This window comes from Onychomys torridus, chromosome 6 (genome assembly GCF_903995425.1).
Source record: "Onychomys torridus chromosome 6, mOncTor1.1, whole genome shotgun sequence".
In the NCBI taxonomy this organism is placed as follows: Eukaryota; Metazoa; Chordata; class Mammalia; order Rodentia; family Cricetidae; genus Onychomys; species Onychomys torridus.
Genome location: NC_050448.1, coordinates 130,805,932 through 130,824,263, shown reverse-complemented (window position 1 = coordinate 130,824,263; position 18,332 = coordinate 130,805,932). Strand labels below are relative to the sequence as shown.

The following is an 18,332-nucleotide window of genomic DNA, read 5'->3' as shown; positions in this document are numbered from 1 at the left end:
ACATGACAGATCAGGGCACATCCCACCTTTACTCTGACATAACTAAGGCCATAATTACCAATGCTACCATATCATTGTCTCTATATTTCATGCTGCTGATACTGAATTAGCTGCTTCCTCATGTTGAAATTAGGGCTTGATTCTGTGGAGCATGAGGAAACACAGGTATAAATGTGTATGCACCCTATAAAGTCATTCAATGCCCTTCATGAACTGCTTCTAGATATCACCTACAGACACTGTTGGTCAAAGATAGTAACTCACAAAGAAATGGTGTTTTCAATCATCCATTCAAATTCCACCCTAGATTCCAACTAAGTGAAATATCCATTTTATACCAACAGTATCCTGAGCATGGAAGACATGAACACACCATACAATGTATGTTCACTGGAACCTTCCAAAGCACAAAGGTTCTCTAGACACCTATGTCAATTAGAACAAAATCTGAAAAGTACACTTAAAAAGTCACATAAAATGATCTTAAGTCAATTCAGTGAGATGTAACAGAATGCAAACAATATAACAAAAACAGTAATTCAAGATATGGATGAGAAATAAAAACCAGAAAACAACCTATCAGAAGTGGAAGAACTAAATCACAGTGGGAAGAGTAGACCAGAGAGCTTTCAGATAGGTTCTATTTTTGAAGAGGTTATACTATCAGCTAGATCTTCTGAATTATCAGAGGAAATGTACGTGAGAGGTACAGGACAAAATTATGTAAGGAAAATGTTTGCATTAGGAGAACTAAAGAAGGTGAAGATAGGAGGAAAGTCCTGGGGACAAAGTGAAATCAGAACTGAAACCTCAGATATCTTCAGAATGAAGAGCACATCCAAGAATTCCAATTAGATTCCATTAAACAGACCTTTAATAGAACAGAATAAATGAAAGAGTCATAAGTATAAGTTCACACAATTCTTCACAGACCTTAAAAGAACAATACTCAAAATTTGGAAGAAAAAAAAAAAGGACAGCTAAAACAATCCTGTACAATAAAGGCATTTCCAAAGGTTTCACGATGCCTGACTTCAAGCTTTACTATGGAGCTACAGTAATAAGAACAGATTGGTACTGGCATAAAAACAGACAGCCAGCTCAATGGAATTGAATCAAAGACCCTGATGTAAATTCACACACTTATGAACACCTGATTTTCAACAAAGAAACCAAAATTATACAATGGAAAAAAGAAAGCATCTTCAACAAATGGTGATGGCATAACTGGAAGTCAACATGAAGAATACTGCAAGTAGATCCATATCTATCTCTCTGCACAAAGCTCAAGTCCAAGTAGATAAAAGACCTCAAAATAAATCCAGTTACACTGAACCTCATAAAAAGTGAGTGGGAAGTGGCCTTGAATTCATTGGCACAGGAGACAAATTCCTGAATAGAACACCAGTAGCACAGACACTGAGATCAACCAATTAACAAATGGGACATCCTGAAACTGAAAATCTTCTGTAAAGCAAGAACACTGTTAATAAGACAAAACAGCAGCCTACAACATGGGAAAAGATCTTCACCAACCCTACATCTGACAGAGGGCTGATCTCCAAAATATATAAAGAACTCAAGAAGCTAGACATCAAAATATCAAATAATCCAATTAAAAAATGGGGCACAGATTTAAACAGAGAATTCTCAACAGTTTAAAGAGAGAATTCTCAAATGGCCAAGATACACTTAAAGAACTGTTTAATATCCTTGGCCATCAGGGAAATGTAAATCAAAGTGACTCTGAGATACCATCTTACACCTGTCAGAATGTCTAAGATCAAAAACAGAAATGACAGCCAGAGAGATGGCTCAGCAGAGTACAGGCTGCTCTTCCAGAGGTCCTGAGTTCAATTTTCAGCAATAATATGCTCACAACCATCTATTATGGGATCTGATTCTCTGAAGATAGGTCACTCATATACATTAAATAAATAATATTTAAATATTTAAAAAAGAAAACACAAATGACAGATTATGTTAGAGAGGATGTGGGCAAGAGGAACACTCCCCCTCTGCTTGTGGGAGTACAAAATTGTACAACCACTTTGGAAATCAGTATGGAGGTTTCTCAGAAAATTGGTAATCAATTTGCCTCAAAACCCAGAAATAGCACTCTTGAGCATATTACCATAGGATGCTCAATCATACCACAAGGACACTTGCTCAACTATGTTCATAGCACCATTATTCATACCCAGAATCTAGAAATAACCTAGATGCCCCTCAATTGAAGAATGGATAAAGAAAATGGGGTATATTTACACAATAGAGTATTACTCAGCTATAAAAAGCAATGACATCATGAAATTTGCAGGGAAATGGATGGAACTAGAAAAAATCATCCTGAGTGAGGTAACCCAGACCCAGAAAGACAAACATGGCATGTACTCACTCATAAGTGGATAACAGCTGTAAAGGATAACCATGCTACAATCCACAGTCCCAATCAGACTAAGTAACAAGGTGGGCCCAAAGAGGGATGCATGGATTTCCCTGGGAAGTGGAAATAGAAAGGATCTCCTGGGTAAACTGAGAATGTGGGGAACATGAGGGATTGGGTTGGGTAGGTTGGGGGCAGGATGGAGGGGGAAACAAATGAAAGAGATGTCTTGATGGGGGTGGCATTTCAGGGTTAAAGAGAAACCTGATGCCAGAGAAACACCCAGAAATCCACACGGATGACCCCAATTAAGACTCCTAGCAATAGTGGAGAGGGTGCTTGAACTAGTCATCTCCTGTAGTCAGATTGGCAACTACCCTAATTGTCATCAGAAATATTCCATCCAGTAACTGATAGAAGTAGATGTAGAGATCCACAGTCAAGCACTGGGCCAATCTCCAGGACTCTTGTCAAAGAAAGGAAGGAGAGATTGTATAAGGGAGGGAGGTCAAGGTCATCAAAAGGGAACCCACAGAAAAAACTAACCTGGGCTCATACAAGCTCACAGACTCTGAACTGACAGCTAGGGAGCTACTAGGCCTTCTACATATGTGTGACAGTTGTATAACCCAGTCTATTTGTAGGAGTCCTAGCAATGGGATCAGGGCCTATCCCTAATGCTTGAGCTGGCTTTGGGGAACTTATTCCCCATACTAAGTTGCTTCACCCAACCTTAAAACAAAGAGAGGAGCTTAGTCCTTCCTCAACTTGATATGCCATGCTTTGTTGACACCCAAGTGAGGCCTGTTCTTTCTGAATAGAGCACAGGAGGAGTGGATGGAGATGGGCAGAAGGGAGGCAGTGGGAGGGAACTGGAGGTGAGGAAGAAGGAGAAACTGTGGTTGGGATGTAAAATAAATTTAAAAAATTAATTAATAACAAAAAAGAAGAAGAAAAGAAAGCAAATACTCACAACAAAACATAAATGGAAGAGAATTCGATGTCATATGTTACAAAGATTGGTCATTGTCATGATACTGACATCTCAAAAGGCAAGCACAAAAAGTAATACAGTTTCATTTATGATTACAGAGATTTTTTTTAAAAAAATCCTAAAATTCAAACAGAACTGAAATCAAAGTAGGCTTATTTCAGCAATGAAAACACAGTACCAAGTTACAGAATGTTTCCAGCTTTAATCCAGTGTGTAAACATATTTGAAAGTGACTCCTGAAGCCCCTGAGGAGAGCATGTGGTGGTATTTAGAAGGCACTTACTCTTCATGTTTAAACCAGAACCTCTGTAAGACTGCTTTATTAGTGTGGGGAGAGACTGTATCACATTTAAGGAGGAAAACACTGGGATATTGTCAGTTAAGTCAAAGAGACAGATGATACCCAATATAATATTTGGCTTGAATGTCTAACCCATTAAAACAATGAAAAAATTTAAAAGTATGATTTGGGAAAAAGAAAAAAAAGGATCGTTTTGTAATGCATATTAGAGGAACTAACAAAATCAATTTAAAATAATTTAAAATTTATAAATCTGGAATAGAAAAATAAAAACACATACTTTTATAAAACTCTAGTCTGTAAGCATAATTCAAAATATTTACAAAACGCAAAAAACAAAACTATTTTCGTACATTCATAGTATAAGAACTACACAAACAAAATTAAAACTCAGTGACAACCAAAGAACATGTTAAGGTGTTCTGAGCAGTTCCCTGTCTCTGCAGTGTGACATGGGCCTGTGATTGCAATATCACTGTGCATTAAATAAAGAAAACTGCAGGTAACAGGTTCAGTGCATCTTCATTTACCATAAGAATAAGAATTATTCTCCCATTCCCCATTTCTCTGAATTTACCACATATAAAAATGCTAGAACAATAACAACAAATTGACAAGTTCTCAGATGCATGAAATTACACACCCTCATTTGACTGGGCAGCCACCATGTTCTACATGGCACTAAGGAATACTACCTTCATAGTTTTTGATGTAATGCATCCCTAGGCAGGGCAATATAATAGTTCTGAGGATGAGTATTCCTCTCTGCCTTTGCAGGCCAAGAAACAAATATTAGCTATTATAATAGTAGAGAGAGAACTACATCTCACCAAGAAAATATCCAGATAGCAGGTGGAGCTTTATATATATATATATATATGATGAATGGTGTGCTTCAGCCAGGGATAGTAGACTAGGGCAATGGAAGTGTTACGTTATCCATAGACAGCCAATCTGGTTTATGGAAACTAGAGAAAGTGAAGACAATGTGATAAACAGTCCACTTTTCATGCTTCCAATCTTGAGATGGGACCCTGGGCCTAGTATGCTCAGCAAGAGAGATGAATAGTACTTTGACATATTCCTTCCTAAGAGTGAAGCAGAAAGCTTCTTGCCAGCACACACTTACTTAGCAGTGTCTTCCTTTTTTCCCCACAAACATGGAACCATCTTAAGTATGGTTTGAGGCAGGAGGGGTGCATATGAAAAGGGGACAGAGCACTGTCCTCATCCCTGCTGAAATGTCCCTTCATCTAGTGAGGGTGGTTCCCTTCTACATCACATCACCTCTGAAATTCCTACCTTTAAGAAAATAATCAGGAGACCATGTCCACAAATAATAATAATGGAGTGATTATCTAATAATCAAGCTTACTTAACTTACTGTAATTTTACAGGGCCAAAGCCTCCATGAAGAACTGATCTGTTAGCTATTAAACCACGTATAATTTTTCTCAGTAAGTTGAGAAAAACAAGTTTGTATAAAATCTTATATAAAATTGCCATTTGGGCTGAAAAAAGATTGAAAGCCAATTCTAAATAGAACAAGTAATTCCTCATAAGTGAAACTGACAAAAATTATCACAACTATTTTAAGAAACTTAGATGAATACAGCTTGTATGATGGCCTGTGAATAGTGAGTATAAACACTGGCAACACATGAGAGAGTGCACATATTTATAAGCTATGAAAGAATGATATTTAAATGTCATTAGTAGTGATGATCAACAAAATTATTAATCACATGAAAGAAATTTAAAGCACTTTTAAACTTTGCATACTTTAGCAAAAATGTCATAACAGTCAAGATGTTTGCAAGCCCATTGCTATGTTCTTTGAAACTTCACCAATATTATATAATCTTTAAACAACAGTTGATACTCTAATTCTTACACATGTGGTAGTGATGTATGTTAGGTTAACATACATATTGTACCATATACTCATTGGTTGTCAGTTTGCAACACTAGTAAAGAGTCTCTGTATGAGCAGATGCCACTCAGATGGTGGCCACAGAACCTCTTTATTGTTGTTCCTGCCTATGAGCAGCAAGTTCATGGAATGTCCTGTCCTGTGGAACAAGTTCCCACAGGTAACACTGATTTTTGAGAAGGAAATGGTTAGGGTAGTGTACATTTGTCTTTAAAATAATAATTGTATTCAAGCTACAGCCATCAGATTTGAGGAGTGGATGAGAGTCATAACCTCTATTTAATATATGGATGTTGAAGTGACACTCTTCCCATCATGCCATGGAGCCCAGGCCGTTCTCGAGAACAGTCCCCATGTGCAGTACACACAGACATCACAAACACCCAACTCTGGAGGTTGTCAAGGGTAACCACAGTTACTTTTACAACACTGCCGAATCTTCACTTCTAACATGATCAAACATATGGCAAAAATAAAACCCCCAAAATATTGGAGGCAGCAACCATGTGTCAGAACACCTGGCTCCAAAGCTGTTTATAAATGCACCTATCCCATGGGGAATAAATTACAAACCACAATCAAAAGAGCTAGTACAGTGTCTGGTATATAATAGTCATTCATGTGATTTTCTGACACCAATAGATTGTGAAGCAGCATCTTAACAACATAACAAAAATTACTTAAGTGAGAAGACACGCAAACCACACCCCAGTGCTGTAAATTATCAGCATGTAAGAAGACAGTTCTACTTACTTTTTTCCAGTGTGCAACCTTCCCTTTCATGTGAGACTCAGGCTTGAGAAGGAATATGTCCTCCAAGAATTTGTCTTCATGTCTTCTACCTATGCAGATCCATTTTGTTTCAAGTACCCTAATCATTTTGTCTTTAGGCTTTTTACGTTTAAAAAAGGGGCTGAATATAACGGAGGAGAAAACAATTATTAATTTTTTTCTTATTGAGAAAGTGACAAATACTTATGATTTAACTGTATCTTAGCACCCACAATGATAAGTCCAATGCAACATTTGTTTTTACATTATTGCTATTCAAGAGCCACAGGATGCCACCAACATTCATACATTCGTTAAGATGAGTAGGCTGGGGAATGTATGCACCACACACCTAAACATAGCCCAGTCCGTATACCCATCTGTGCTGTAAGGGACATTGGAAGGGCTGGCAGGATGGGTTAGCACTGGGAAGCAAGTGATGGGTGGCAAGTCTTGTCTCCAATCTAGGGAAGTGGCTTGCACTGCAGCATGGGTATCGCTGGGCTGACCCCAACTGTGAATAGAGAGGAAGTATACAGAGCAGTGATATCCTCAGAACATAAGCCACAAAAGAATTGTGACATTTCCACTAGTCACACTAATAGGCAATCACATTTACCTTTTAATCCTATTGTGCATTTAATGAAATACTGTCTCACAAATGCTATCTATAAACTAACATCACATTTAATGGTAAAATACTGGATATATCCTCTCTCACCTACCTATTCAACATTGTGCTAGAATTCTCATTTGGTCCTTTACAATTAAAAGAAAAAGGTAGGTCAGCCTTGCCTTTGATTACAGAGAACAGTAGTCAGTATTAGTGAGAAGATACCAGCAATGCCAGCAAAGAGTGGGAATACACTGATGATGCTTACATCTCTCATCACAGCAACGCATGACTAGAAGAAAAGTCTGTTACTGTACAAATGGACAAGTGAAAGGGATTAGACAAAGCACAGCAGGCACCATTTATTTATGCAAGTTTTGCAAAAGTATATCAAAGTGAGCTAAGCCAATTTGATATAAACACCCATCTTATGTGACAAAAAGATCATTTGTTAAAATGATAAGCTAAGTAGAAAATTTATGTTTAGCAATACCATAAACAAAGCAATCCAAACAACACAGCATTCCTACATCATAAACAGGCTCTATTTATTCCTCTATTCTCAATGTTTTTGTCTCCCAATCATTATAAGGTATATCAAGACAATAAAACCTTTAACAGTTCAGAGTCACAGTATACCTCTCTGGAGGGGCATCTGCTTTGCAAAGCTGTTCCCTCTTGCTCCACATGCATTCAGCACATGGGGAAGAAAGGGCATGAAAGCAAGCAGAACACAGTAAAAATATGAGCATGCTAAGCAGCTACACTCTTCCCTCAGGCTTCACTTTCAAGTGTAACCAGTGATGCATCTAGATGAACATGTTTATCCACAAGAGAAACTTTTGATGTAATCTCTCATGATCAGCCAGTTGTCAAATGTAAATAAAAGCATGGATTTTCATGAAAAGGTATTATTTTCCATATGCCCCAATGTGCTTTGTGAGAAGAGAAAGATTCATATCCCATGAAGCCTATGTTATCTAAGTAGAGATAGATTATGTAAAAACAAACCATTAACTACATAAACATGGCTAAGGACATAATGAAAACTTGAGGACTGTAGGGACCAAACCCTTCTACCTCTGCTTCTACTCTCGAGAAAGCTCCAGCTCAGGTACAGTAGGTACAGAACACTGGAGCACTGACTGCCCCTCTTCAGGGACACATAGGCCAGCGATGACACACCAGCCAAGCTGGCCAACATAGCTTGGCACCCTGCTTTGGAAGAAGGCTGTCCTTTCACCTCACATCCCTGCTCTAGGAAAGGGCACAAAAGTTTTCCCAGAAATGGGATCAGAGCATGAGAACATGAATCATAAAGTTGCCTGATCTTGCAAAGTAAATTAAGTTGACCGGAAAGACTGTGCAGGATATTCAGCCTACAGCTGCCATAGATGGCTCAGCAGTTAAGAGCATTGGCTGTTCTTCTAGAGGTCCTGAGTTCAATTCCCAGCAACCACATGGTGGCTCACAACCACCCGTAATAAGACCTGGTGCCCTCTTCTGGCCTGCAAGCATGTGTGTAGGCAGAATACTGTATACATAATAAATAAATAAATCTTTAAAAAAATGCAAGGCTGTGGTACTGAACCATTAACGATAGGCTGGGCACTGGAAGGAAGGAAAATGTTTCATGGTTCAAGGGAAATGTACTCTAGCTGAAGGAGTCTAGAAAACTTGTTCAGTACAGTGTAACTCCTGCATGTGGTATAGCACCCTAACCTGTTACAGTGCATAATTTAAAGTCTTGACAATGAAATAAGAATGTTAACTATGCTAAAAAAGGAACTGGCAACACAGCCAGGTCTGGAAAGAGTCAGTGACATTAGAATTTCTAGGGTATAGTGTCTATATATAAGAAGACAGTGTTTCAAATGGAGATTTCAGTAAGGTGAAATGTAAAAAATAAGATTCTACTATCAGAAATCACAGTTAATATACGTTACAAGAGTAGATCAAGAATAGATCTGCATTGGAATAAGTACTGTGATAAAAGCCCCAAAAGACTATGGTAAAAGGAACATATCTCAACATAAAGAACACCGTGTGCCAAACCTGTAGCCAATGCGATACCACATGGGTGAAGCTCAAAGCATCTCTAGTAACAACTGCTTACCACGCTTTTTTTGTCAGAGCTGAGGACTGAACCCTGGGCCTTGTGCTTGCTAGGCAAGCACTCTACCCTGAGCTAAATCCCCAACCCTGCTTACTATGCTTACATACTGTCAATGTATTACCTTTAAGACAAATCTTTAATGAGAAAATCTTAAATCAGAGTAACTTACAATTTCTATTACCTGTAAATTGTATTTACATTTTGTAATTTGTATTACCACTTAAATCTGCCATATCCTTTAAGAACTACTGCTGTGTCACTTATGTATGCAAGATGAGTGTGCAGGATAGTGGGTATTAGTGAGTTAAGGTTTGGCTTCAATTACTATTTATTTATTTATTTATTTATTTATTTATTTATTTATTTATTCTGTATCCCTGATGGGGCCTTTCAACCAGTAAGTTATATCTTTTTCTTTTCCTCTAACCAATGGGGCCTTAAATTTAGTGGGTCAATAATATTCTACCCCTTCCTGCTCTGAGTCGAAACAGTAGTTCCTCACTTGCTAGTATAATTATTTTAATTCCTAAGTTACCATATCTAACACAGAACAAATATTTGTAGTCATGCTTAGAATGAAAGCCTCTTACAATTTTTCAACATTACAGCTGAGGAAAACTAAGTTGATACTTTTCTGTTAATATACAAATCATAAAAAAAGAGTATCTTTGTGGTGTGAAGCAACCCACAACCCACAGCAAAAAGCAGCAACAACCTAAAACAGCACAGAGATGGCAAGAGACTTTATCTTAATTTTATCATTTAATTCAAAGGTCAGCAATTATGTTTTCTACAAATCAAGGAAATAAACATTTTAAGCCTTGTAGTATGTATGTTGCATGTTTTTCATTTTTATGACAATTAAAAACGGTAAAACCAATTCTCAAATGCAGGCCATGTCAGCTTTTGCTGTGCCTTCAGCCAGCCAAGTGTGATCAGATTCTGACTAGGCTGGACACATATGCACACATACACATACTCTTCTCCATTGTGCCTTAGATGTGCCTCAGGGAAAACAAAAAACCACAAATGCATATATACATAGAAATGTAAGTCGGATTTAGTCACTGTAATAAATACTTGGGACAATAAGCTTTAAGTTTATTAAGGTGATATATTGATTTAGATATAAGCACAATAGCCAGGTAAGGAGCAATATAACATGAAGATGATAGTGTTCACACTGGGGTGGACAGAGCACCCCACGTGAGATGCACCATGAAAATCCACCAAAGGACAGATGTTGAAGAATATTCCTTTACACTGTGTGAAGATGTGTCACTGTGACTGGTTTTATAAAGAGCTGAATGGCCAACAGCTAGGCAGGAAGAAGTTAGGAGAGACTTCTTGGGACAGAGTGGTCTTGGGAAGAAAAAAGCTAAGAGTCATCAGCCAGACATAGAGGAAGCAGGACATGCAGGAGGAGAGATAAAAGCCACGAGCCACATGGCAGCATGTAGATGAATAGAAATGGATTAATTAAAATTATAAGAGCTAGGTAGAAACAAGTCTAAGCTAAGGTCGAGCTTTCATAATTAATAATAAGTCTCTGTGTCATGATTTGGGGACTAGCAGTCCAAAAAAAGCCACCTATAGTCAGATTGCTTCCAGCTCACAGTGTCAAAGGTTTCAGACTGTAGCCATCCTGCTTTGTTGCTTTGGCCCTGACATGGGGCTGAGCATCATGGTGGGACAGAATGTTGTAGACCAGGATGCTCATCTTGGTTCTGGCAAGCAAAGAGCAAAAAGAAACTCAGGTCCTCACAGCCCTTGTGTGTAGCTGTTTCCTCTGAATTGAACATTCATTCCTTCCTGGAGGAGGAAGACTCACAAGCCAAGTTTCTGGAAGCTCACAGAACTCCATGGTATAGGAATTTCAGAAGTTTAAGACTTACTGTATTCCACTTTGAAGCTACACGAACAATAAATAACAGCTATGGAAGAGACAGCTCTGGTGTGAAGCTTCCTGCAAGCTGGACATGGAGCTCCAGGCCCACAGCTTTGATGAGCTGTCACCTGTGCCGTAGTGGGCTCTTCAGTGTGTATATGCCTTTGAGTGACCCATGCTTCTGTAAAACTCTGCACCTATGCTCCTGTAAGTGACCCCAACAAGTGATCCATGATGCCACAGTGCAGTGAGCTCTTTCCTTGCTCTGTCAGTGGTACCTCTCTGGTGTGAATAGACAGTTGCTTACATCTCTTCCAAGAACATCACACAACACACCCCGACACATGTACACTACTCCCAGTGACCTGCTTGCTTCCCTAAGCTTTTTTTCTTTCAGCTTCTACCATTCCCATAATGATGGCAAAGCCTCAACACACAGATCCTGGAGGGCATTCCAAATGCAAGTTCTAGCCGATGGCACCAAACTAGTCTGCCTGTGGTGATAATATGATCTACCCTAACCTGAATTTGATTTACATTTTACAGATCAGCAGAGCATCTGTATTAATAAACATTTTTGTCTCCAATGTAACCAAGACCTTAGAGGATGTATATTCATTTACATGCTTTCCTGAAAGCTAAGCTCTAAGTCACATGACCTAGCTTCAACAAATCCAGTGTCTTCTTCCTGAATTTATACTTTCTAGAGAATAATCTAAAACCATAAGGACAAAAGTCTCACTGTCTGCAGGGACTCTAATACTTGTCTTTGTCTTTCTGATGCTGCCGCAATAGAAGGCCCAGATTAGTTAACTTATTAGGAACAAGAGTGTTTCCCCAAGTCCTAGAGGCAAGAAGTCCTAGAGGCAAGAAGTCCTAGACTAACTGGTACCACTAGGGAGGGTCTTGTTACTACATCACAACAAAAAGCATCAGCACATAGCTGGGCAAGACATGCACTTGCTTTGATGATGTTACAACAAAACAACACAGGCTCTATGAACACTGTTACAATGTAACAACATAGGCTCTATGAATACTGTTACAGAGTAACAACACAGGTTCTATGAACACAGCTTATAAAGTTAACAGAAGACAATGCCTCTGTTTGATCTGATGTACACTCCCATGTCAATTCTATCACTTTTAAGGTTTTTCAAGTGCTACTATTAAAATACAGTAAATGTAGTTACTTTCTTGAAGTATATCTGAATTGAATATCTAAGTGCTGTGTCCCCAATACCTGTCAGACACATACTTGCAAAATCTTAACACTGCCACAAAAATTTGATTCAAGAATACTACTTTTCTAGGATCTATCCAGTGGTAACAGAAAAGGGGAATATGGCTTTATTTTCCCATGGCTCATACCTTCTATATGTGAGTACTGTGTGTATAACTTACAAGTTAGTAACCTCAGAAAAGTTACTGATGAGATTTATATAAATACCTGGCTTATGATACTAAACCAGAATTTGAATGCACAGCTACTGAATTTAAGCCACTGTCAACTTGGCATCACACCAAACATTCAATATAGTTAAGGAAATTTCATTATATCCAAACACTTTTACATGATTTTCTCATAAAAGAATAAATGAAATAAAGTGGAGTATTTATTAAGAATTGCTTGCAACTAACAAAAGTTAACAGTCAAGTATTATCTGATTCATGTATTCTCTAATGCTGTCTCTGTTTCTCACTATTTTTTAGATAGCTTAGGCTGCCCAAAATCATTTTGCCTCAAGTTCTCAAGTCCTGCAATTGTATATTTTAGATACGCCCCACTATCATTTTCTGTATGTCCACATATGCTCTACCCACACAAGTCTTCTTGCTGTTCATTGAGGTTTTGAGAAGCTCACTAAAGAGTAGAGACAGATTACAGTTATAACACAAATCATTCTTTTTTCCAAACTGTATATTATAGAAGAAAAAATCCAAGTTTGAATTTGTTAAAATTCTTAGATGCTATTATTTAAATTATCAATGTATGCCAACTGTACAAAATGTTGGATCTCATATTGTACATCACATATGTATATTATGTATGTTGGTCATATCAGCTTCACATACCATTTATTGTCTAGCCTCCATTACATTTAGTAGTCCCTTCCCACTTTGTAATAGTGTCATTTCTACTTTAATGTCTATATTGTTTTAAACATGGTTTCTACATATAAAAGAAAACATTTCTCTTTCTGGGTCATGCTTAGTTCTCTCAAATGATGACTTCAAATTCTACCATTTCATGCAAATGACATAATTTTCTTTTTCTTTATGACCTATTAAAACTTCATTGTGAATGTATTCTATGTTTTCATCATCCACTAATCTACTGGTAGATTCTTGACTATATTTTGGCTATTCTGACTTGAGACATGATAAATACATATATAGCAGGTTAACTTAGAGTCAGTCTCTCAGTACATCTCTAGGAAGAGGACACCTAAGTTATATGAGTCTACAATATATTGTGTCTACAATAATTTACACTTTCACTAACAGTGTACTAGGGTCCTCTTGCTCACCTGTGCTTGAAAACTTTTCAGCCATTCTGACTAGGTTGAGTTGAAAACTCAGTGTTATTTTCATTTGCATCCCCTGATGGGTGAAAAACTTGAATTCATTTTCATGTTTATTAGTCACTTGTATCTTTTTTGAGAATTGCCTGGTCAATTCATTGGCCTATTTACTCACAGGATTATTTGGGGTTTTGTAGTTGTTTGTTTTAGTTCTTTGTGTACTCTAGCTATTAATCTCCTGTGAGATATATAACTGGCAATTTTTCTTTTTTCCATTCTACAATCTGTCTCTTCATTCTGTTTCCTGCTTCCTCTATTTGAAGTATTTTATTATTGGTGGTAGTGTTTGTTTTGTTATTGAATCTCATAAAATCTTATATGTAATTGTTTGTTCTTGTTTCTAGGGTTATTGGAGTCCTATTTAGAAAGACCTTGCCTATATCTGTATCCCAATATGTTTGGATTTATAATTTGTTGCTGAACCATACATTGATCCATATTATACAATGAAAACAATTCACCCTTGAATTTATCATGGTCTTACTCTGTCAGTAGTGTTTGGTGGTTTTGTTCTGAGACTTAGTTCCTATCTTTCCTAATGTGGTGGTTTAAAAGAAAATGGCACCCAAAGGGAGTGGCACTATTAGGAGGTGTGGCTTTGTTGAAATGGATATGGACTTGTTGGAGAAGTGTGTCACTGTGGGGGCGGGCTTTGAAGCTTCCTATACTCAAGATCCCACACAGTGTGACTGTCAGTCGACTTCCTATTGCTTGCAAGATATAGGACTCTCAGCTGTTCCTCCACCACATCTGCCTGCACGCCACTATACTCCCTGCCATAATGATAATGGACTGAACCTCGGAAACTACAAGCGAGCCCCAATTAAATGTATCCTTCAAAAGAGTTGCTGTAGTCATGGTATCTCTTCATAGCAACAGAAACCATAACCAAGACACCTAACAACCTCTATGTAGTTGATGATGGCTGTGGCATGGGCCACTCAGATCTCCTTGTGGATCTCACTGAGAGATACACAACTGGCTGACATCCCAACTTTTATTGTTTTGGAACTTCCTTGTTTACCTCAAGGCTTTTCCTAGCCATTGGTCAAGCACATAGAAGACATTGTTGACAGCCTATTTCTGCCCGATGCAAAACACCTGAAACTGTACAAGCTTGGCCATGGATCCTCAGATGACCTGATCAAACGTTCTTCATTTAGATTGCTGCCTGAGCCTCTTCCTATCCTATCCTGTTTTCTCTATCCCTTCACATGTATCAGATTCATAAACTTACCACCTCTGACTATATTCTTGTTTCTCCACTTTGTGTGTAAAATCCATTTCTCTAATACCTGTTTGAAAAGCTTATTTCATGTGTCTATCCTTCAAAGACAAACCATAAAATAAGTGTATTATAAGTGTTAATTTTAATTTCTTTTTTCCAATTCCTAACTACTTATATATCTAAATATCATTAATTTTTGGGTACAAACTCATACTGGGACATCAGGAATAAATATGATTTTATTTGCACATTTCTACTTTCGTAGGAACTTTTATTTGTCTCACTAAGATACACTGACTTAGTAGACTGCACTAAAGAACAGTGATCCACAGTCATCACCCCAATGCACTGAGTATCTCATGGAAGTTCATTATTTCGTTTCTGAGTGATAGATGTACTAGATGTCTAATATCTAAATGGAAACATCTTTTTGATGTTGAGTGTATTTTGTTTTGTGTTGGTTTTTGGTTTGAGGTGGGTTTTTTATTTGTTTGTTTGTTTGGTTTTGAGAGGTGTAACACAAGTTGCCTTCAAACTACTGTATATCCAGGGACAGCCTTAAACGTCTGATTCTCCTGTCCCCACCACTCATGTGTCTTGATTACAAGGAAGCACCACTATATCTGGCTTTTATGTGGTGCTGGTGATCAAACCTAGGGCTTTGGGTATGTCATACAAGCACTATATCAACTAAACCATATCCCCAGAGTGAGAAATGAACTTTGTATTCTAGTTTACTGAACTTTATTTTAACCTCAAAGGAGTGCTGAATAAGGTGATTTTTTCTGAGACACTGAGATGGTTTTCTATAGTGATATTTTATTTGTATTAATGTGATTTTATTTGTATGTTAATAAAGTTGGTCAGAGCAAGCCAGAGCAGAAGCTGAGCAGTAGTGGGGCACGCCTTTAATCCCAGCACTTGGGAGGCAGAGCTAGGCGGATCTCTGTGTGTTCAAGGACACAGCCAGCATGGCAGACACACACCTTTAATCTCAATACCAACCATAGAAGACCTGGAGGTCTGTACAAACAGGCAGTGACGAGGAGGTCACGTGGCTGGGTTTACAACCAATGAGAAAACAGAACAGAAAGTCTTTAAATAGACAGGACGCACAGAAGTAGGTCTCTGGCGGAGAGGAAGAACAGCAGAAGCAGTGAAGGGTAAGGTTTTCCGCTCTTGCTCTGACCTCTTGGTTTTTAACTCTGCAATCGGTTCTGTGTTTCTTATTTAATAAGCCGGTTACATCTACAGTTTTCCTGTACTTGCTACCATATAAACCAGTACATTAGTGAGACCTTCTGTGTATCAAGCTAGGCTGGAGGTCTTAGCACAAACTAGAAGGAAAACTCATTTCTGATCTAATCCAGACCTCTGGCAGGCAGAGTACAGTCATTTGTTTAGAACTGTATTCTCTGTATTCTGACTGACTTCTGTCAGGAGTCAGATCCAGCTAGTGATGACCACTCTCTGGTCCTTTGCAGGTACTCTTCCCTCCTCATGATTGATAGCCACCAGAGGATCAAATGGTTCAGGTGCTTCAAATTCCCTGAAGTACGCTATCAATACCTAGGGAACCTCCTTTTTAAGTCCTTATGTGATTGGGTTGGAACTACTCAGGTGAACTACTTGAAGGTAATTCTGAGAGTGAAAACAGGAAGCAAAGGTCACATGAGTCACCTGGGAAGTCTTCTTGTCCTATGTAAAACGAGAAACAATAAGATGGAGCTTTTGAACCACGGACACAAAAGGTTCAGTTTGCCCAGGGTCCAGCTGACACAACAATGGACAGATCAAAAATGGTGTGTCTTTCCTTCATTGTTATTTCTACTAAGCTAACCTTGCATTCCTGGGATAAACTTATATTGCCTATAAGGTCTCACACTTTTTATGTACTGCTGCATCTAATGCTATACTATTTCAAGGTTTTCACATATGTATTCCTGGTTTTCATTACTATACTAGTCTCATCCAGTTTTGTCATCATTCAAAACAATAGGCAAGATGTATGTCTTGGCTCTCTAAGAACTTCAAGAAATAGGCAGTTAACTATTAAAGTCATCTAGGCATGAAGCCTCTGTGCTATTTCTAATATACACTGGATGTCTTTGATTATATTTGGTGCTATTTTGTCTTCTTTGAAAAATTTAGGAATTGAATTTTTTTCAAGGAATCAATCCATTTCTCACAAGATGGTATCAAAGAATTACAATGGGGTCATTTTGTTTTGTTTAGTGTCTGCTGTCCTGACTTCTTCCTTATTTTGCTATCTTTTTATTTCTTCTTCCTCTTTACTTTATTGGTCTTGTTGGAGCATTATCAATTTATTGCTCTTTGCAAAGAACCAATTCTAGACTTACTGATTTTTATATACATTTTCTTATTGTTCATTATATATTCATGTTCTATTTCTTTAGTTTCCTATATTTTCATTACCTTCATTTACAGTCATATTGAATGCAGTTTCTGTTTTTTCCCTTAATGTGACACATGCTTAATCTTTGATATGTCAGTTTTTCTACCCTCCATATATATATTCAGATGTGCTGCACAACACAAATGATTTTATTTCTTTTCTTTCCATGTATTGTGTAGCAGAAACTGATGGACAGTGTCCAAAACCCCTTCTCCCTTTCAGCTTTAGTAACAGAAGCCAAGTTTCATGTCTATGGGAAAATGATAGTGGACCCAAGCTTTATGTCACCACTTGGGGCCAGTGTACTAACACGGTGAATTCCTCCAGAGGCTGCTTGTCATCCCTGACATGTTATGTTGTATTACACACAGGTGTGATGTGTCTGGGGTTAAAATGGCCCCATCTCATTTTTCTCACTTCACACAGGACAGAAAGACTTTCCAGTTGTCTTGTGGGACCTCTGCTCCCACAATCTTTCCTATAATCATGTTATATTACAGGAAATATGTCGTTTTGCAAATGTGATGATGGCTGTTTATTGTAGTGATACTGTGTTCACCAAAATATTGTGCACCCTAATAAACTTATCTGGGGTCAGAGAACAGAACAGCTACTAGATGTAGAGGCCAGAAAATGGTGGCACACACACCTTTAATCCTAGCATTCCAGAGGCAGAGATCCATCTGGATGTCTGTGAGTTCAAGGCCACACTGGAAACAGCCAGGCATGGCGACACATGCCTTTAATCCCAGGAAGTGATAGCAGGAAGCAGAAAGGTATAAAAGGCGTGAAAACCAGGAACTAGCCTAGTTAAGCTTTTAGGCTTTTGAGCAGCAGTTCAGCTGAGATACATTTGGATGAGGACTCAGAGGCTTTGAGTCTGAGGAAACAGGATTAGGTGAGGTGAGGTGGCTGTGGCCTGTTCTGTTTCCCTGATCTTTCATCATTCACCCGAATACCTGGCTCCATATTTGTTATTAATAAGACCTTTTAAGATTTATGCTACAGTTTGTAACAGTTGACCTTCAAGTAGAGTATCTGAGAGATTCTACCAATTCACATGAAGACTTGGAAAGAAGGGCTTCCTTGGGTATTAACAGG

General features: G+C 38.1%; 1 protein-coding gene across 3 annotated transcripts in view; it reads right to left on the bottom strand.

Moving 5' to 3' along the window:
* The window catches only part of Lrriq3 (leucine rich repeats and IQ motif containing 3), a 116,591-nt gene that overhangs the window by 74,244 nt on the left and 24,015 nt on the right, over positions 1 to 18,332 (bottom strand). For 2 of the 3 annotated variants that reach the window (XM_036190398.1, XM_036190399.1), the window contains exon 5: positions 6,368 to 6,527. The exons of the other annotated variant lie outside the window; for it this stretch is intronic. In XM_036190398.1, the coding sequence (XP_036046291.1) occupies positions 6,368 to 6,527 (160 nt within the window). The remainder of the gene's footprint in view (positions 1 to 6,367; positions 6,528 to 18,332) is intronic. 3 annotated transcript variants of the gene reach the window in all.